This window comes from Anarrhichthys ocellatus, unplaced genomic scaffold (genome assembly GCF_004355925.1).
Source record: "Anarrhichthys ocellatus isolate YVR2014 unplaced genomic scaffold, GSC_Weel_1.0 scaffold95, whole genome shotgun sequence".
In the NCBI taxonomy this organism is placed as follows: Eukaryota; Metazoa; Chordata; class Actinopteri; order Perciformes; family Anarhichadidae; genus Anarrhichthys; species Anarrhichthys ocellatus.
Genome location: NW_022280125.1, coordinates 627,520 through 648,702, shown reverse-complemented (window position 1 = coordinate 648,702; position 21,183 = coordinate 627,520). Strand labels below are relative to the sequence as shown.

The following is a 21,183-nucleotide window of genomic DNA, read 5'->3' as shown; positions in this document are numbered from 1 at the left end:
TGTGTGTGTGTGTGTGTGTGTGTGTGTGTGTGTGTGTGTGTGTGTGTCTGTTTCTGTGTGGCAGGGAAACAGAGAGAGAGAAAGAGAGAATAATTTCAGCAGTGGAGGCTGTTATTTTAAAGGCATCGTTGAAAAGCAGGTTAGGAACAGTGTTTCATAGCTATTTTTCAATTAGATTAGTCTTCCTTTCACTGTGCAGTGATGAGGAGGAAGAGTGTAAGACCTAAATGTATTCAGTAAAATATGCAGTGTAACACTGATATTGTGGTTCAAAACTCTTAAAACCACATTGTGAAAATACTCAACACAGTGTGAAACAATCCTAAATATATTCAAATTAACAAGAAATATTTGCTAGATGCTAACCATGGCATGCTGATAAGCTTACAACTGAATTGTTACTATGTTGATGTTTTCTAAGCAATGTTTACCATGTTCACCATCTTAGTTTAGCATGTTAGCCTGCCAACACTTGCTAATTAGTACTAAAGACATTACTGCTGAGGCTGATGTGAATGTCATTAATTCTGCAGGTATTTGGTCATAAACCAAAGTATTGGATGAATTGAAATGTTGACCTGATGATGGCGCTAGATGAAAAGTCAATGCATTTTTTACACTGGTCATCTGTGGTCATGAATATCTGAACCAAATTTCATGTCAATCCATCCAATAGTTTCCAGCACATTCCAAACTTAACCAAAAATTTCAACCTCATGGTGGTGCTGGAGGAAAAGTCATGGAATCCCTAAAGTCTGTAGGATTCATCCTCTGGGGACCTTGAATGGCTTCTCAAAATTTCATGGCAATCCATAGTTGTTTTAGTCCAGACCAAAGTTGTGGACCAACTAATTGACATTGCCATCCCAAGAGACACACGTGACAACAAAGCTAAAAAATACCCCATGAAGATCCAACACGTTCTCACACACCTCGTCAAATACAGACGGTTGGTCAGTGCACCTCAGAGTCTGACACCAACGCACAGAGGCTCTCTTTAGTGTCTGTATGAGACACAGCAGGCTTATGGCACTCGGGTGGGGAGATAGATGAATCAAACAAACCCAGGACTTACTCCCAGGAGAACAGTGTCCCAATGTGTTGTTGTTTTTTTTTAAATAACGATGCAGCGTTAAGTGACATGTGAAAAGCAGTTTCACAACATTAACCTTGCGGAGTATAAATGACATGAGAAATGCCCAGAAAACATGCTTATTACACACTGAAAAATTGTGCTATATATCTGTATGTGATTGGGTTGAACACAAACAGGACCTTCGTTGTCCTGTGTGTGTTCAGTGCAAAACTAAAAGTAAATGCCGTCATTTTGTCACGTGACTCCTTCGTCACTTTGTCGTGACTTAAGTTGTTAGACGCTTAGGGCCACTGACCAAGCGTCGGTATTTGATGAGTTGGGAGTGAGAATGTGTTGCAAGAGCAACTTACAAACTTGTTTGAGCTGAAGAATTCCTCATAGTGGACAAACAACATGTCTGCTTTGTTACCAAGATGATGTTGTTGATGTTTGATAAAATTGAAAACAGGCAAACGAAGTATGATCCTCAAATCTGCATTAGCTGTAAACAGAACGTTGACATATCATCTTGTAAAGTTAATATGAACTTTATAGCAAACAGTTTACAGACAGTTTTGGTCTCCACTGCTAAATGCTCCACTGTGTTCACCTGCTACACACTGACAAACAACCCATTGTTGTATGTGTGAAGACTTGTTGGTGTTACTGCATGCAGAATCTCAGAAATTCCAAAATTGACAACATTGCACGTTTTTCTTGTGTTTTGGCAATTTTGGAATTTTTGGAAGAGACCAACACTTCCCTCTTCCAGTGTTTTTGTTAAGCTGACATCAAATATTTTGTCTAATCTCTGTTAAGAACAAAGAGGTGAAACCGATATTGATCTTCTCATGTAGACAGCAAGGAAGCAAGGAGAGCAAATAAAATGTTTGCTTGATCAGTGTCCCTAAGCTTCAAGCTATGCCGCTCTCGGCCCCCCTCTAGCCTCACTTGTGGACGTTTCAGGGACGTGTCAGCATTGTGTCTTTTCAAAATAGAAACCAAATTAAACTTGGTTTGGTTTAGGAAAACATTGTGGTCTGGGTTCAAATTAGTGTTTGTTATGTAAAATAACTATGTTTAGTACGTAACTGCTGTAAGTGAAGTTCAGAAGTTACGTAACAAAACTAAGGTAAATAAGTCAACGCGACTTGGTTTCACAGTTCCACAGACAGCGGCCTCCTGAGTGAGAGTCCTGAGTTTGTTTGACCCATCCAACCTCCCCTTCCACCTACCCTACGCGGGCTCCCTTTCTCTCTCTATATAATGTGTCAGTTGCATTGACGTTAGTACATTGGTCACAGATGCAGAGGCACCCAGACTAAACAGCGGTATTTGATCAGTTGGGAGTAAGAATGTGTTGCCAAAGGACATGTGCTTCTGCAGAACTCTCCGCAACACCGTGGAAATGCAAAAACAGAATTCACTTAACTCAGCCGACACACTGCTCCTGCACAACCCCTGCATATGGTGTTACACCCAGTGTCCAATCCTTGATCATCAACACAGCCACTACCACAATCACAGCTAGAGCAATACCCAAAGTCATGCCATGTAATCCCCACCACGGCCTAGCTATATAATTCAAACCACAAACTGTATTAAGAATGGAATATCAGGTTGTTCATATGAATCAATTAATTCATTCATTTATTCATTTTCATTTTCATGTCAGATAAAAAAAGACAGGATGTGCACAAGTTATAAACCGTATCAGCCTTTTTTCAGTAGAATGCCTCTCTTTTGATATTCCTACAATTATCATTGATCTCTCGTGGATCTGGGGAAAAAAACAGAGACTAGATATGTTCTCAGACAAAAGTATTGAAATGTCAATGTGTTCATCACCAACTGCTGGTGCCATGTGTTGAGCAGCTGTCTGCAAGCTGTCAGGAAACGAGCACTGAGGCCCAACACCAACTGGAATGAGAGGTATCGTCAGTGTTCAGTACCTCTACCACAGACAAGTCAGGTTTCAGTAAACTGCTTAATCAGGATTACTCAACTGTCCGAACACACAGTGTACCTTTCTCATTGCTCTATTTGTGCCTCTTGTTCATCAAAACGTTTACCGCTGGCCTCCTTTTTCTCTTTTTTAAGAAGTTTGGCTAACCAAAGGGTTTACAACCTGTCTGACTGCTTGTGTTTCACTTCCCATCAAACTTCTTTTAAGTGACATTAACTTGGTTACAAGGTCCCTTGATTATCATTGTACAATAGGGTTGAACAACAAAATGCAGATTGTAGTCCCATTTTACTCAAGATAAACTCAGAACCTATATTCTATATGGAGGTTGGAGGATGAGTTAAGGAGTCTCACAGCCAGAGGAAAGAAGCTGTTCTGAAGTCTGGTGGTTCATCAGCTGATACTTCTGTATCTCTCTCCAGATAGCAGCAGGTGAACAGGTTGTGTCTGGGTGGGTTTAGTCTTTTAATATCCTTTGAGCTCTTCTCAGGCTCCTCTTCTCACCAATATCACTGATGCTCAGTAGACCAGTGATGTTCCTGGTGGTTTCTATCACCTGCTGTAGAGCCCTCCTGTCCTGGACCGTGAACATCCCATGTTAGTTTGTAATGTTTCCAGTCAGGATGCTTTCTATTGCTCCTCTGTAAAAGTTAACAAGAACTTGGCACAGGAATTTAGCCTTGTTAAGTTTCCTTCAGAAATACAGCTGTTTATGAGCTTTCTTCACCAGGATGGAGATGTGTGAGGACCATGTCAGCTTATTTGTGATGCTGATTCTCAGGAACTTAAAGCTGTTAACTTGCTCCACCTCAGCTCCATTGATGTAGACAGGGGTGTGCGTCTTCACCTCCTTTTTTCTCAAATCAACAATCAGCTCCTGATTCATAATATTAATAAAATGGATGGTGGTCAAAACAATAAGACCCTATTTGCAATACACTGGTATTAGCCTTTAAAGCTTTTTGGCCAGGAGAGGTGGTGTGTGTTTGGTTTTCCATTGTCAGCCTAGAGATAAATCAGCGATATCATTAAAGATATTGTATGTTTTAATACAGAGCCTCTGTCTCACACTATCTGTTCCCATGCAGTCAATTCTGACAGCACAGCAGGACGGATCATACGGTTGTTCTGTTTTGGGTATTTATTGGTATACATTCAGCATCAGTAACACCCTGCAACGCACACAGAAACCCATCAAACTGCTATGAGACGACCAGCTTCCCCATCCCAAAGCTATCGCCTCACAGAACACTTTCACACAGTCAGAGATAAAGAGAGAGGACGTGTGTGTGTGTGTGTGTGTGTGTGTGTGTGAGTGTGTGTGTGTGTGTGTTGGAAGGGAGGGAACATTCCAGAGAAGTTATAGACAAAAAGAGAAACTGAGAGGGACAAACATCATTGTAATGACTGCATGCAACTCGATACTCCTGCATACTGAATATTCCCCCCGAGGGCTTTTTCCATTACCCCAGAACGGTGCAGTCGTTTAGCTGATCCAGCCCAGCTTTTCCTCTCTCTTTCTTTCTTTCTTTCTTTCTTTCTTTTCTTTTCTGTTTTTTTCACAGACACACTGTGCAAATGTAACCTTTTGCAAGCCCCAACTCCCCCCGCTCCCCATCCCCAGGAAGCTGGCTAGCCACTTTGCTGCCAAGAAATATGAAATGCTGGCAGGCTGCCCGTTTCATCTGCAAGCACACAGCGGAAAAGGGAGGGAGGGCTGGAAGCAGCAGGAGATGGAGGGAGGGAGTGGAGGTGACACATAGGAGAAGGAAACGCTGAAGCTGTTCTTGCCACGAGGAAGAAAAAAGGAATCAAAAGCAGAGCAGCGAAAGAAAGCTGCAGAGAGATAAGGATGTATTTTACTTGCATGAAAAGGAGCTACATTACTGACTGAAGATGAATCATGTGGAACATTTTCTTAGCAGCAGCAAATCCCAGCCACTGATGAGCAGAGTGAGCATACACCACACACAGGCAACCAAATTCTGCTCTACTTGTCATGCCATAATAATAACAATGTAGCACATTTTCAAGAAATGCACCTCAAGATGTTATTGGAGGAAAATTGGTATATGGACTGTACTTGTATTTCTCTTTTCTAGTCTTCTGACCACTCAAAGCTCTTTAACACTACATGTCATCATTCACCCATTCATACACTGATGACAGGGGCTACCATGCAAGGTGCCACCTGCTCATCAGGACTATCTGATCCTTCACACAACATTCACACACCGTAGGCACAGCTACGGGAGCAACTTGGGGTTATGGACGAACCACTCTACCACTAATCCACAGTCACCCCAGCACTTTTCAATTTAGGTCTTATTGTCATTAGTGGAACCATTCTTAAATGCATCATGCTAACTTTGCAGTTAACATGAAAACAACTTACATATATACTACAAAACCTCATAAAGCTTTCCAAATATACATATGAGTCCAACCTGAAGGATAGAGAACTACTTACAGGCAACGTTCAAGTACTATTTTGGTAGAACTGTAGTTCCCTACCGAACTAGTACCAAACTGTACATAATTCAATAAAGGAACTCTTTGCCAAGTTTCTGAACTATATTCAGTTCGTTGACACATAACTGTGGCAACTGTAGGCTTTTCCTGCTGTGGTCACGGTGCACAATGTTCTAACGCGCCAGACACACTTTACACATCCACGTTCTTGTAAAAACATACTCCATAAATCCTTATAAAGTGCGTTAGGACACATGTTGTCTACATGCTGAAATGTCCCTGTGGTCTGGTTTATGTTGGACAAATTAAAACCTTAAAGATTCTCATATCTGAACACAAAACTGCAATACGCACACAAAACATGGATATTGCTGTTGCTCGACATTATGCACAGGTGAGTTGGAAGCGTCAATAAAATTGTGGGGAATAGAAAGGCGATGAGATGAATGAATGAACCAGTCTGACTGAGACAAGATGGATTTGACTTTGGACATTTTTTTTAGGCCCTAAAATGCTGTTCTAGTTGTACTTGTAATGTGACTTGTGAAGTTGAGCTCCGAATCCAAGATAACACCTATTTCTAATCTGCTCACTGAGTTTCAGGGACAGCGAGATCAGTTTGGAGTGGATCTCCTGTCGCTGACTTTTAGCTTCTACTATAAGGATCTCAGGTGAGTCTTTGTTTAACATTCTTATTCTTTCCCTGCTTCTCCAAGGAGCTTTTGGTGTTTTTTGCTAACGCTCCCATTTCTGTATTTGAGATATATACCTTTAGAAATTACATTTCAGTATTTGTGATGGAAAGACTTGAACTTAACATTTCTTAACACGAACCTCATTCTGAGCTGTTTGTGGTGTTAAAATTGTGAGCTACAGAGCAAAATACAAAACTGGTACCGTCTGCTTTCTTTGAGAAATTAGTGATCAGATTTAACATATACTTTTCATGCTCTGCTCCACTCTGACCGTGATGTTATCACTCTAGCACTTAACGAGCCATGCAATACACACCCATTATGAAATCTGAAATGGACCCACAATTTTCATTAAACTTAATCTCTGACTTCATGAAAAATGAGCTAGCTATCAAAATGGCCATTTGGCTCATTAAAGTCCAGCCTTTTGTCTACATTTTTCTACGTTAAAGTATGGCTCGTCAATATGGGCCCAAAGTTAAGTTGCTTTTTGCTTTCTTCATGCCGAAACCCCATTCAAGTGAATGTTCTTTGCGATTCTTGGGAAAACCGCTGAGCGAATCTCTGAGAAAAGTCATAGGACACCATTCCCGATCAAGCTGCACGGTTTGATGTATTTTTTGCGTAGGTGTTGGCAATGCTGTGTGAGGAAAAGCATGGCAAACTTTTAGGTGGAAGATGGAGAATAAGAAGTACTAGAAAATGCATTTCCTGCAGAAAATGCATTGGAATGCTGAAAGCTGAAATTAATTGCAAAACAATTGCTGAAAATACAGAAATGGGAGACCACCTGTCTGAAAAGTGTTGAAGGCTAGAAGCATTAAACTGCACTGCTGAAAAGCCTTCTAGTTGAAATGTATAACTGGCAGAGTTGGAAGCTAAACTGTATTATCGAACGAAGCTAAGAGCTGAATTACAATGCAGTAAAAGCTTGAAGCTAAACGATTTTGCTGTCAAAGTAATAGTAGTAAAAGCAGTAGTAGTGGTAGTAGTAGTAATAGTAGTAGAAGTACTAGAACTATTAGTAGGAGTAGTAGTAATAGCAGTTATAGTGATCATAGTAGTAGTTGAAATAACAGTAGTAGAAGTATTAGTAGTAGTAGTAATAGTAGTATTGGTAGTAGCAGTAATAACAGCAGTAGCAGTCATAGTCATAGTAATTAGCTGTAGTAGTGGTCATAGTAGTAGTTCATATAAAAGTAGTATTTGTAGAAGTAGTAGTAGTATTAGCAGTAATACCATTTATAGTAGTAGTAGTTGTAGTAGTTTTGTAGTAGTTGCAGTAATAGTAGTAGCAATGGCAGTTGTAGTAGAAGTGGTAGTTATACTATAAATATTATTAGTAGTAAAAGTATTTATAGCATTAGAATAAGTACTAGTAGTAGCAGTAGTGATATTTATAGTAGTAGTTGTAGTAGAAGTGGTAGTTGTAGAAGTATTATTGGTAGTAGAAGTATTAGTAGCATTAGAAGAAGAAGTAGTAGTAGTATCAGTAGTCATAGCTGTAGTAGTGGTCGTAGTCATTAAAATAACAGTAGTAGTAGTAGAAGAAGTAGTAGTAGTAGTAATAGTAATAGCAGTATTTGAAGTAGCAGTAATAGCAGTAGCAGTAGTACTAGTAGTAGTCGTACTAATAGCTGTAGTAGTATTAGTATTGGTAGTAGCATGAATAGCAGTAGTAGTAGTTGTAGTATAAGTAATAGCAGTAGTGGTAGTAGTAGTAGTAATAGTAGCAACAGCAGAAGTTGTAGTATAAGTAGTAGTAGTAGCAGTGGTAGTAGTAATACTAGAAATATTAGCAGCAGTAGTAGTAGCAGTATTAGTAAGAGCATTAAGTATTTCACCAAAAAAGCCTAATAGCTTAATGTTTAAATACAGTTAATCCATGGGGCTATTATTTTGAAAGGGTGGGGCTGGGTGGGGGAGAGAGGAGGAGAGGAGACAGAATCAGAATGTTTGAAAAACACAAACAGAGGTTATTAAATTACAGGCTTCATCACAAGCATTTCAGTTAGAATTCACTCTGTAGGGCTTTTATTCTGAAAGGGTGGGGCTGAGTGGGGGGGGGAGGAGACAGAATCAGAATGTTTGAAACACACAAACCAAGGTTATTAAATGACAGGATTCATCAGAAGCAATCCAGTTAGAATTCACTCTGTTGGGCTTTTATTTTGAAATGGGGGGTGGGGGGTGAAAGGGGACAAGTCCTCTATAAATCTCTAAGACCTGAATGACTGTATGAGAGAGACACACACAGAGAGAGACAGACGGACAGACAGAGTGAGTGAGTGAGGGAGAGAGAGAAGGAGAAAGAGAGACAGGCAGACAGATATAGATAGAAAGAGAGAGAGAAAGAGAGTCTGAGACAAGCAGACAGACAGATGGACTGAGTGAGTGGGAGAGAGAGACAAACAGACAGTTAGATGGACTGAGTGAGACAGATAGACAGACAGGAGGTCTAACGATCTTTCCCTGAATATCTCCCAGTCATTTGTGTATGTGTGTGCGTGTGTGTCTGTGTGTCTGTGTATTTATAAACTTCACTAATTAGCTCAATCAAAAACACCTGTGTGCCTGCAGCCTTTACATTGAGATAAAGCTGTGAAACACCTGTCAAACAAATCCTCAAAAAACCCATAACCACAGCTCTTATTGCTCCAATATTAGAACTGGAGAGGAAGGATGACTTGAAGAACAAATCATGTGAAAATTGTGTCTGTAGTGTAAAAAATGTGGCTTCACTGGCGATCTAGAAATGTTGTACGGTTGTCTGTGCAAGATTGTTTTGAAGTGAGAATTAACATTGGTCTCTATGGAGCAGATATTTGGTTTCCCTCTCAATTACAGGCTTCTGTGTCAAATGTGTAAATCTGTGGGATTCCACAGTCATTTGTCTACGACAAGGACACGATTATTTACTTTTCTACCAAAAATTATGCATGAAGAGTGAAAATTGTGGAATCTGGGGCAAAATATAATTTTATTTTTTTTTTAAATTGCAAAAAGCTTAATAATTCTAAAAGTTTAAAGGTTAGAAAGATGAAAAGTCATAGCACCCCTCTCCTACATTTTGATATTTGAATAGTTTCTGTAGCTTAAAAAATTTAGGAGATACGTGCCAAAAAACATACGGAAGAAATAGGGGAATAAAGAAATAGGATAACAATACTTGGAATGCTGAAGCAGCATTCCAACAATTAAGCCCGCAGGATTATAGTCAATGTGCTTTGGCACAAGCATTTTTACTGCCTTTGTGCCACAAAGCCACACTGAAATATGTAGAAGTGGTCTGAGATTGCTACAAATAGAATGGATGTTACTGTAATATTAAAACCCTTTAAGGTAACGAGGTGAAGTGTGTGGCCTTTTTCGTGAGTAGGCCCCATAACATGGTGAATCAACTCTTTGTTGCCAGTCTCATCCAGCCAGATCTCAGTGACTGTAATACACTCAAGTTTGTTGTGGCATATAATGTTATTAACAATGAAAGATTTATTATATAATGATCTGACATTTAGCAGTGCCAGCTTCAAACTGCCGGTGGCATTGCAGGTTTAATATGAACAAGGTTCATATGGCTCGCTAATCTATGTGATATGTTACTGCAGTTATGTCTATTGTTGATCATTACTGGAGTAGCGTTGTAGGCGTGGGATTTTTATGATAGGGCAAGAGTGCTGAGAGGAGAAAGAAGGGTTTATTCATGTAGACCCTGGTCCTTCCATGGAACATCAGTGTGATGTATCTTTCTGCAAGCTCTTCCTGTGGTTTGGATGTCTCCAAGTGATGCTCTTCCTGTCTGTTGCCAGGCAACAGAGGAGGAAAAATAGATGAGGTGATGAGTGAAGGTGAGCCCGAGGGAGGTAGATAGAAAAGAGAAAGGGAATGAGTGTGTGTGTGTGTGTGTGTGTGTGTGTGTGTGTGTGTGTGTGTGTGTATAGATGCATGTATGATGATACATGTATGTACACATGAACATAGTTGCAGAAATGAATCATTTGTAGTGGCCTTCTTACAGCAATGTTTTAAGGATTTATGTTTTTTCATTGGCATTATGGCAAAAAGTTATTTTTCATTACAGCCACATACAGCCATACACATTGCTTCATTTTATTTCCTGCAAAAAGGCAGAAAAACCTTTCAAAATGTGGATGGACCAGTAAGAATGTATTTTGGCTCCGTCCAAGGTCAGACAGTAAAGCACAACACACTGATAGTGGTGGGAATTGCTTAGTTGCAGGGTCTTGGGTCAGCTGATCATTTTGGGAAATCCAGCCCTGTTTTCATCCAAGCATCACATGAGGCATATTTTATACAGGGAGTTTTAACTATCTGTCTGTCACTTACTAACCTCTTTATATCCACCTGCCTCTTGGTGGGTTGGGGATCGGGATGAATGATACATGGGGTTATTAAAAAATAAATAAAAGATGTGGCTTAAAAGGTTAAAGGTTTATAGCTGAGTAATAATCCATTAATAAGGACACATATTGGGTTGCCAGATTGCAAATAATCCTTTAACTGGTGTATCTCCTCCTCCAGCATTAGTCTCTTAAGGAAGATCCCTTCAATGGTCCATTAAGTAATTTACTTTCTGGAAAAGATCTGAGAAATCAACTAATTAATAGTTTATTAACATTTACAATGTGATGGATTATGATAATGTGCCTTAATTGATGGCTTACTTCAGAACTCCAGATTTGATAGTTTATCACAGTGTGTAAGCCATAAATAAACAGCCATCTTGTCTGCAGTTGCAAATGTTTGACTCATAAGTTGTTCTTCCACTACAGTAATAAGTCAAGTCTGCAGTTGTAAATGCTATGTTACTAATAAATAGGTGTTTTCATTGCACTGATCATAAGTGTTCTTTCGATTGTGTCAATTGTGCATTGAGCTCTCAGGTCCGCCATATGTCATGTGCTGTGGTCAAAAATAAAGAGATCACTGGTCAGAGAATAGGTCATGTAATTGAAATCTCAAAATAGAGTTGCATCGTTTCTTCCATTTTCACATCTCATCCATAGAACGCTCCTCATCTCTTAAGTGGGAGGATGCAAGCGATGGAAGCAAGGATGCAGAAATGACAAGAAGAATCCCAAGAGGAAGAGAGAGAGGGAGCTAAATGAAAGAGAGGGAATCACCAGAAGAGAATATGTGCAGTCCCAAAGCTAGAAAGGGAGAGAGCAGGAGGTTGGGGAGGAGATGGAAGGATCAATATCTAATTTCAGTGCTGAGTTCACTGTGGACAGTTTCCCAATGAGACTGGGATAGAACAGCCTTGTATCTTTGTCTGTCTCCTTGTCTCTCTTTCCCCCTCTGCCTGTCTCCCTCTCTGCAGCCCGGTGGATCACACCTCCATCTGTCCCTGTGTCCGCTGCTAATGATGTGCAAGCTTGGACTGTCTTCCACCAGCTAATAGGGTCTCTACCAAGCCAAAGAATGAGTAACATCTACTGTATTTGTAAGCAGTGTTAATCACAGTAAATCAAAAGGGCTGCATTACTCACTTCACAAAGCAGGAAAGTGCTCTGGGGCCGTTACCCAAAGCTCACAGTGTGCTTCTTAATTGGCAATATATTTAGGAATATGTATTCGGAAAACAAATCATAAACAGACATGAATAACGACCTTAAATTGCATGTAGACAGATTCAAAAAAGAAAGGTTGGAGCACCTTGTTAGCCGCGTGGATGCAGCACATGCCATATCACGGCAACGTCCCAAGTTCATGTTCGGCTTCCTGGCGGTGGTCTTCATGCTGGGTGCTGCTTTATTATTTTTAAATACAACTAAACTAACATACACGTACAGTCAGTAATATTCATGAGATAAATAAATATTAAATATATTTAAATAAAGATTTTCCACTTTTCCACAGAAGCTTTTGTTTAGTTTGGATCATGTCAGAGCTGAGCGAAGGTCAGTTTCTTTCCACTGTCTCTCTCTGTCTCTCTCTGTCTCTCTCTGCAGTCCAAACCACGGCAGTGAGAGCAGGATGGAGGTGTTGAGGGGGAGTTTACCTCCCTGAAATATTTATGAGAAAATGCACTAAAGCAACTGTGCAGCAGCCACATCGGTGGGCTCCAGTTGTCTCCCTCTGTCTCTCTTTCCTTTCCTCTTCCCTCCATGAATCTTCTTTCTCAAATCTCTCTCAGTGTGTTATTACAATGTTTTTTGTCTGCTCGTCTCCTTCACTACTTCTGTTGTCATTGATGTCTTTCCCCTTTGTCTCACACTCAGACTCTTCATTATGTGAGGAGCATATTCTATCAGCAGCAGTATTTACAATGTGTGTAGCAGTAGTGTTGTTTACTGTGTGTGTCCAGCCCACGTGGACTTTAATGAAATTACAGTGGTTTAACAACACTTTTCAGAAGAGAAGAGAACTTCTTATATACAACATGACATGACAGACAGAGAACTTTGTCTCACCTGGCTTTACAAATACAATGTGCCACAGTAAAGGTTGAATTGTTAAAACACACACAGCCTGTGCTCCTCTGGGACACCGTTAGAGCAGCCTGATTCTATAGCTAGCTAGTGTGGTGTACTTGAACATAACACAGGTCTTTGACTATTGGTTCAACTCTGCTTCATGTCAAGTTAGGGCTGTACAAAAACATCACCAGACCGCCTCTCTTCATACATGAGGAACAGTTTATACTGAGCATCTTGATTATGTAAGCTGTTTCCAAAAATGATGAATCAAACAATAACAATAATCATACAAAACTGTACGAAATTACAAATCCACCTCATTAGTCCATCCATACAAAATGTTCCAATGAAGATCGTTCTAGTAATATGTGTTCCTTCACTAATGTTGTTTCACAACCTGCTCTAGACTGAGCAATACAGAAAACCTTTGTTCTATTTTAGTTTATTGCTGGTACAATCAGTGTTTTCATATTAAGTGTTTCACATGACTACCTGAATGTGAAGAGGGTTGCTCATAGTGATGAACAAACAGAGCATTGTCACCTGACTGCAGTTCCCCTACAGAGCTTTATAGCGTCTTTCAGCTCATGGTTTTGGTTCTTTGTGTGTCTTTGTCGGTCACAGCAGGCTGCTGTTTTCAGTGAAAAGCTTTGATAAAGCCTCTGTACACTTTCTGCTCAGCAGCAAACAGTACACAGACTCAGCTAGAGACCAGCTGGTGAACACAGTGGAGCATTCAGCTGCCGAAGAGACAGATATTTACTCAGGAGTGCAGTACATTACATTTGGAAAGGATACGATACATATTAAAGGGCAGACTCACAGTGTGATACCATTTGTCCTCCCCTCACGTCACACCTCACATATAGCACTGTAGCCTTTACTTCTACAATGTTTCATTCATCTAATGAGCCGGTGAGTGAGAGAAGGGGGACAGGGAAACAGCGTTAGGTAGATAAGGAAGATCTGTGATGCCTTCTTACGCCTAGAAGATTTAATTGATGTCTCCTTTATTTTACATTCTACACATATATTGTGTCTTGGTCAAATCTTATTTAATTAAATTATTTATTTTCGTATATTTTTAGGATTTTAGGAAATGTGATCCTGTATCATTCATATTATCGGTTTCATATTTGTGAATGAAAATGGAAATGCGCTTTAACACAACGATATACTGAACATATAACAAATATATTTGAAACAGCGTTGGTGAAGTTTCTAAAATCTAAATGTTTAAAGTCTAAATGCTTCTTCAAACATTAGCAGGAAAAGCACAGGTGAAACAAATGTCAGTGTGAGCCAGCATGCACAATACCAGGACCCTGGAACTCGCCTAAAAGGAATTCACTCGTTTGTACTGTCATCTTGTTTGTTATAAGAGGACATGACCAGCTGCATGTTCTCAGGTCTATTCCACAGCCGCAGCCTCTCTGGTGGCTCCTTAAAGTGGCAATATTGAAGATTTTCATTGAAATACATGTCTGTTCAGTCTCTGTGTGGAGATTGAGCCTATGGACCACTAATGAAAGTATTACAATATTTATATATTTGCAGTATTATCAACTGGATGACTGTGGCGACATTTGCAGAAAAATACAGTTTTCTGCATTGTTTACACAAAATGGAAAAAATGGAACTGAAAAGTAACATGTTAGTATAACAAATGAGATGCAGCCCAAGACTCCAGACTGTTTTCACTCAAATAGAAATTGTAAATGAACCAGGACTGAAATCTGAACATTTTACATGATAAAACCTGGTGACAGCTCACTGCTCCATCTTGCTCATACCAAGGCCACTTACCAAGAAGGAAGGCTACACAGCGGTGTTCTCAGACCATCACTCACATGGTTAGTACCAACAGTGAGTTAACTGGTAACAATCTGTGAACCATCAGTCTTGTTGCTATGGTTACCCAAGCGCATGTGTGTTCACACTGGAAGAGAAACAAACTCAGTGTGCATACTAGCTCTTTTGAGTGCGCTGTTGATGTTCCACAACACAGAGCACGAAGGACGTAGAGGAGCGCACTACAACTGCATCCTCAAGCTGAGCTGAAGGTACAGGATCGCTAGTGTCACCAATAAAAACGGTATTGTTTCACTGGAGCTCTGGAAATTCAGATGACAGCTCAGCCTTGATCCACTGTGTTCCAACACGTTCTCATGCCGACTCATCACATACTGACACTTGGTCAGACCCTAGGGTGTCACTTTCTAACGCAAACACGTGGTTAACGTTGTGAATTCAAACAAAACTCTTGTTAAGTTTCAAACAACAAAACCACTGAGTTAAAGATAAGTAAGTACAATAAGTACGTAAACGAGTTCAAAAAGAACAAACGTAGGGAAAACACATAACTTAAAGTAAAACCTCAACCCCAGTGTCAAACAGCTGTCTCCTGGTTGAGAGTCCTGCGGTCTTAGAGCCTCCCTACATCTTTACACGACGTCATCATACTCCCGGAGCATTTTCTCTGAGCGTCTAATAATGACGTCGATGGTTTACATTATAGATGCTTGCGTCTCATACAGACACTAGAGGACGCCTTGTGCGTTGCTATCATGACGTCAGCATTTGACACCTGGGAATGAGATTGAGTGTTCTGTGTTCTGGTTCAAACTTAATGAAAGAAAAAAAAAGAAGAAGCTACGGACACACGCCTCTCTGTTACTCCTAACCTTAGAAAGAGGGATAATATGAGTTTACTGAACTGAATGAAAAAGACTGAATTTACAATCCAAGACTGAACAGAAGACAGTTAGAAGCGGCCCCTTTAGTGTCTCAGCGTCTTAGTGAATCAGGAGGACTGTAACTCTCTGAAACAGACAATCTGACGTGTGTGTGACTAGTCTGGTGGCGATTTCTGACTTGTTTCCGCTTCCCAGAGCTCGGAGCAGAAAAGCCACTGTGGCAGAAATAAATTCTACACACAGCTGCTGTAAAAAAACGACAGTCAGTCAGACAGAATACCTGTAACGCTAGCTTCTTCTGGAGCTTTCAGTCATGTCTAATGGCTTTCATCAGTATATGGAATGTACTCAGTCGTCATGGAAACATAGTCACTGACAGTCATTGAATTGAACAAAATGAAGTGTATTCAGTAAAGTGTCTCATAACGTCCCTCTCTGTTAATAGGCCTACATGAAGCACGTTTGTAGTATAAACCTACTCTACATTCCTCTTCCCTCGATATCATGTAAATACGTCTCTTGGGACAAACTGACACTCGTTAAGACCAGTGGCGGGCCGTGCATTTTATACCTGGGCCTTCACTGCTGTCCTTCAGCTGAAACACCTCCTAATAATCTCACGATGGTGGCACAGCTACGGTTATTATTTGTTTCTAGGGGTGTAACAATACACATATTCGTATTAAACCGTTCGGTACGAGGCTTACGAACCGAACAATACATTTGAATAATACTAGTGCATTTGGAAAATTCAGAAGCTTAAATTGTGGGAAATATAATGTTTTCAGTGGACTGCGCTCACGTAGGAGACAACGGACTGTGACCTCTGAACCCGGAACAATAACAAAAAACAGCTGAGGCCCCGTACTTCTGGGAGGTTACGCTAAACTAGCTTAACAAACAATAACTCTGTGCATGACGGTATGCTTCGTAATTAACGAACAATGAATATAGTCCAAATCTATATAATTAACACAATGACAACAACAAACTCACAAGAACCAGTCACATATATTCATATGACAACAGAGCAACAAATCAATCCAGCAGACCTGCAGCAACACGCATTCTGCTACACACTCGAGGGTCATTAAGATATTAGATGTAAAAAAACAAATGCAGTTGACTTACCAAATGCTGTTCACTTAAAGACAAACTCCATCCTCCTTTCTTTGTTGACAAACAGTTTAATCCCACGGTTAAATCCCAACTCACAAATCTGTTTCTCCTCCTTCAGCCATTGAGCGTTAAAAAAAAAAAAATCTACACCAAGCAAAATGCAAAAAATGTCATAATTTATTCCATATCTTTCAATTTGAACACTTACTAATCCGACTAAGCCTCTGCTTAAGTTTCGTTTTCCAATAGTCACATGCTCGCCCACTGACCAATCACAGCACACGCTGCACCTCACTGCAGAGCTGCACCTGAAAACTGAGCTGCCCGTTAATGCTGACGTAGTTGTAGGCCGGCCAGCAGGCTCTGACACATCAAAGAATACGCCCAACATGTCAAACTAAAGATCAGATTGGTTGAAGAATATGACAATCAACAATATCGTCCCCATTCACTTAAACTGCAAAGGCTCTCTAGCGGGCATCGGGCCTCTCTCCTTACATAGAGACATAGGGGCTGAATCTGATTGGATAAAAGCTCTACTTAACACAAGCTGTGCTGGAAGCAGAGCAACAGAGGAAGACAGGAGCTGTGCAATGAGAAAATAAGATAATGGGAAAAATAATTAGAATACATGGAGTGTATTTGTGAAAAATTATTAAATTATAAAATAGCTATAACTTTGTGATTCTGTTTAGGCCAGCAGAGAAGGCTTAGCTGGCCCTGACGGCCTACCACTGCTGAGGGTATGGCATGACTTCATCTGACAGAACACTGCTCTGACAAAGTTCTCAAAGCAGGACAGGTCACAAGTGGATCATTCATGGCTCAATACCGCACTGCCCCCTTGTGCTTTATTTGCTGCACTGCAGCTCTTTGTAAGCGAAGGCCCCACGAGTTTAACCCACTGCAGAGCATGTCAACATTTGTCCCACTCTCAAAGGTACACACATTCAAACAGAAGTTGGTCAGAAGAACAGTCTCACACTGCTGGTGAGGCCTTCTTCACAGCATATATCCTCACTCGCCATAGAAGAAGAAGGTGTTAGTATTCAAGGGTCACAGTAAACAGTGCGCCAGTATGAACAACACCAGGACCCTGAAAATAAAGCAGCTAAAGGGAAATCAGACATTATTCATTTGATTATATATGTCAGTGTGACAAGTGAATTGTTCTTAATACTACAAGTGTGCTTTCCTCTCTCCGTGCACCTTTTTTTTCTAAGCAAAACAAATAAACAGATTCATTTTTCTTTGGCTTTGCGGAGAAGCTTTTAAAACACAATTCAGACCTCCATGTTGAGAGGTGTTTATAGAAATGACCATCAAACAGTTGAGTAAGTACAAACTATAACTTGTCATCACAATCTCAGTATTTCTCAAATCCACTCCTTAAACCCAGAGTATGAGTTTTAATTATAATCTTGTTTCAGCAAAAGTTAAGTGACACTTCCTCTCCTAAACTATAAATTAACCCCTTGAGTATAAACATTTGAATGATTCTTTGACTACATACTAGCGTTGGTCTCCATGTATATGTGAAAGTCAAATATTAAATCCTTATTTTTCCATTCCATTTCATAGCATGCTTTAATTACATTGACTTTTGTATACATTCAAATGTAGTTTATTCGACTAATCAATTCTTTGATGTTTTCCAGATGAAGTCGTGAATATGATAACAACGTGTAAGAAGACCTGAGTGAAGTCGGCCAGTAGGGGCGCTGTTGTCACGTCTTCTCCCGGGAACCAAATAAGGAAATGACGTGCTGCACGTTCACAGCCATGGAGCCGATTCTCAAATAGAAAGGAAGCAGTGACACCGGACCGGGCCATTGAGAGGGAGAGGAGGGTGAGGGAGCTGACACGAGACGAGGTAAGTGTTGTTATCAAGAGTTTAGTCTGTTCCCCTGGAAACAGAGCTGTCACCGGCTAGCTAGCTGCTTGGCTAAAACTACAACATCTAAAAGTTAGCACGTGCTGGTCCTGATGATGTCACTTAACGTTAGGTTGTAGTGAACAGTATGAAAGTTAATTTAGAAACTTATCTGTTTGAAACTCAAAGTGTTTCATGATGAAAATATGTTATTATTAACGAATAGCTTTTAAAAAATGAGTTCAATATCTCATATTGTAAAGGTTCCGCTCTATTTACAACTTTACCTCTCCACGTGCAAGTGGCCATGACGTCGGCTCCAAGCTCGCGCTGTAATAGCAGCCACAGCTCCGTTATTACTAACAGGACTTTTTCAAATTCTATTTAAGTGTGTGTGAAACACATTGAGCAGCGTCAGTGCTCATAGAAGAGTCACGTTAACGTCATGTACCTGTGTCATGTCGTGGTACTTGGCTCATATGTGGTGTTATAGGCTCTCAGTTGGGGGTGAAGTTTTCTATAGATACCTAATCAAGTTGTGCTTCAACACATGTAGCACGCCTGTTGATTAGCATCTTTGAAATAGTCATTATAAATAGATGAGATGAGGCTGATGGGTGCTGACAGCTGGTGTGTGTGTGTGTGTGTGTGTGTGTGTGTGTGTGTGTCTCGAGAGAGAGCGAGGGGGGGGGGAGAAATGTGTGTGTGTGTATATAAACACACGGTGGGTTTTACATGAATAAAATATGATAAAAAGATGGTACAAAGTACAAAAGATAGTAATAAAACAGAGCGTAATATAATGCAGGTAAGGCACCAGACTGTTCATATTTTTAGTTCCAGAAGCCTTGGACTGTATTTTTGTACAGCTTATGAGTAGTAGTTAGTGGAGCTTTTTCTCTGAGTGAACTGTCTCATCTGTGTACTTTGACAGGATGGGTGACATAGCAGAAGGTGAGACAAGCTTCTACTCCAATGCAGAGGACTACTGGAAGGAGGTCCCCCCCACAGTGGATGGCATGCTGGGGGGCTACGGCAGCATCTCCAACATCGACATCAATGGATCCAAGGCTTTCCTGCACAAGTTCCTTGGTGTAAGAAACTTTCTAAGATGTCTGACAGTGAATTACCAATTTCATCACAAACATCACAGTTCGGTTCGGATCACGGTTCTTGAGTCAGGGTTCGGATCATTTTTTGGATCAGCAAAGAAAAGGGGAGGAGACAAATATAACTTTGCTTTCTATTTATTAATTAAAGAACTTCAAGAACACTTAAAGAAAAGAACTTTGGGCTATAGTCTTACATAACAACAAAAATATTGAAGATGTCCAATGTGAAACAAAATGAAATAAAAAAACAAATAAAAATAAAACATTAAAGAATACTCAATTCTGTTAAGTTTAAGTGCAACATGAGGTATGTTGATACCCTCGTCCTTTGATCAATACTGAAAGAAAGAAACAGCCAGTGAGCTAGCTTCCACTGTTTCAACTGAACTGAACTGCTCGGCAACAACTTGGGTCTATGTTTACTTCCTGTCAGGTTATGTCATTCAAATACACTGTAATAATGTAAAAAACTAAATTAATCTGCGGTTCACAAGTGTGCCGAACTGTGAGGTGTGAACCGAACCGATCACGGATCGAGCCGTGATCCGTTACACCACTAATCTGCATTAATTTGCAATCTCGTGTGTTTTTGCTGTTGAAGGAAGGGAATGGGAAGACGGGCACGGACTGCGCTCTGGACTGTGGAGCAGGCATTGGGAGGATCACCAAACGTCTCCTGCTGCCTCTGTTCAAGACGGTGGACCTGGTGGACGTGACGCAGGAGTTTCTAGACAAAGCCAGGACGTACCTGGGAGAGGAGGGCAAGAGGGTGGGGAAGTACCTCTGCAGCGGCCTGCAGGACCTCGTACCGGAGAATGGACGCTATGATGTCATCTGGATCCAGTGGGTCATTGGTGAGTCTGCCACAATGGCTGCCATCAGTAAGCAATGGTGAAAGTCATCTGAGATAACAGGCATAGCACATTTTCTGTCTTGTCGGGGATCTACTTCACCCTGTGGCGGTAATATTTTTTCATCAGATAGCAAAGGCATGTCCCACCCCACTCTGCCTATCCTAACCAATCTCATTCCTCATCACCTAACCAACCCAACCAAAAGAGGCACTAGCCAATCAGAGGCAGAGTAGGACGGGTCATGGCTTTTGTGGCCACCCTGACTCCTAACATCTTCCTGTCTGCTCTGTGACTGCGTCGTGCAGCACACTTGAAATAACTTGTAGCTGCTTCAGGCAGCTAGCTACACTTCCAGTCCCCGTGGAACAAAACCTGTTATGGAGGTAATTATGCGGGTCAATATGACTGATGTGTCACTTGAACAGAGCTTGTATAGAAGTATGTAGCATGCACTAGGGGAGGGGCCTGGACACCACGCATCCATCCTTTTCTTTGTTTTTAGGCAAGTATGTTCAACTTAAATCAATATTCTCAACTCTGTAAGTGCACGATTTCGTGGTTAGACTGTTCCAAAGTGTCTGCTGTTGTCTCCATTTTAACATTCACCTCGTCCAGATGATGTGGTCGGACACGTTGTATGACCTAGTTCATTTCAGGCATATTGAAGCCCAGTGAAACGCAAGTTAGAGCGTCTTCATCTTCTGCACTGTGAAGTGTTCCCCAGTGAAAGGGAATATCTGAGCGGTGCACAGCTATGAGAGCAATTTAAATCAAGTCCTTTGCATTTGATTGGACTACAGTCAATACGGAGCTACAGATGACTGGCTCCACACACCTCCCTTGAAGTTGCAGATTGATTGATGGATGTCATGATATTTTGG

The 21,183-nt window shown here is 40.7% G+C and overlaps 1 protein-coding gene and 1 long non-coding RNA gene across 3 annotated transcripts in view; one reads left to right on the top strand and one right to left on the bottom strand.

Moving 5' to 3' along the window:
• LOC116398958 (uncharacterized) overlaps positions 1-16,509 on the bottom strand; it is a 34,530-nt gene extending 18,021 nt beyond the window's left edge. The window contains exon 1 of the long non-coding RNA XR_004213789.1: positions 16,476-16,509. This is a non-coding gene — a long non-coding RNA (uncharacterized LOC116398958). The remainder of the gene's footprint in view (positions 1-16,475) is intronic.
• The window catches only part of ntmt1 (N-terminal Xaa-Pro-Lys N-methyltransferase 1), a 25,912-nt gene continuing 9,974 nt past the window's right edge, over positions 5,246-21,183 (top strand). The window contains exons 1-4 of one of the 2 annotated variants that reach the window (XM_031875737.1): positions 5,246-6,184; positions 18,122-18,336; positions 19,271-19,430; positions 20,050-20,302. In XM_031875737.1, coding sequence (XP_031731597.1) covers positions 19,272-19,430; positions 20,050-20,302 — 412 coding nt within the window. In that variant the 5' untranslated portion in view covers positions 5,246-6,184; positions 18,122-18,336; position 19,271. Of the gene's footprint in view, positions 6,185-18,052; positions 18,337-19,270; positions 19,431-20,049; positions 20,303-21,183 lie in introns of those variants that run through there. The other variant, XM_031875738.1, reaches the window with a different exon arrangement.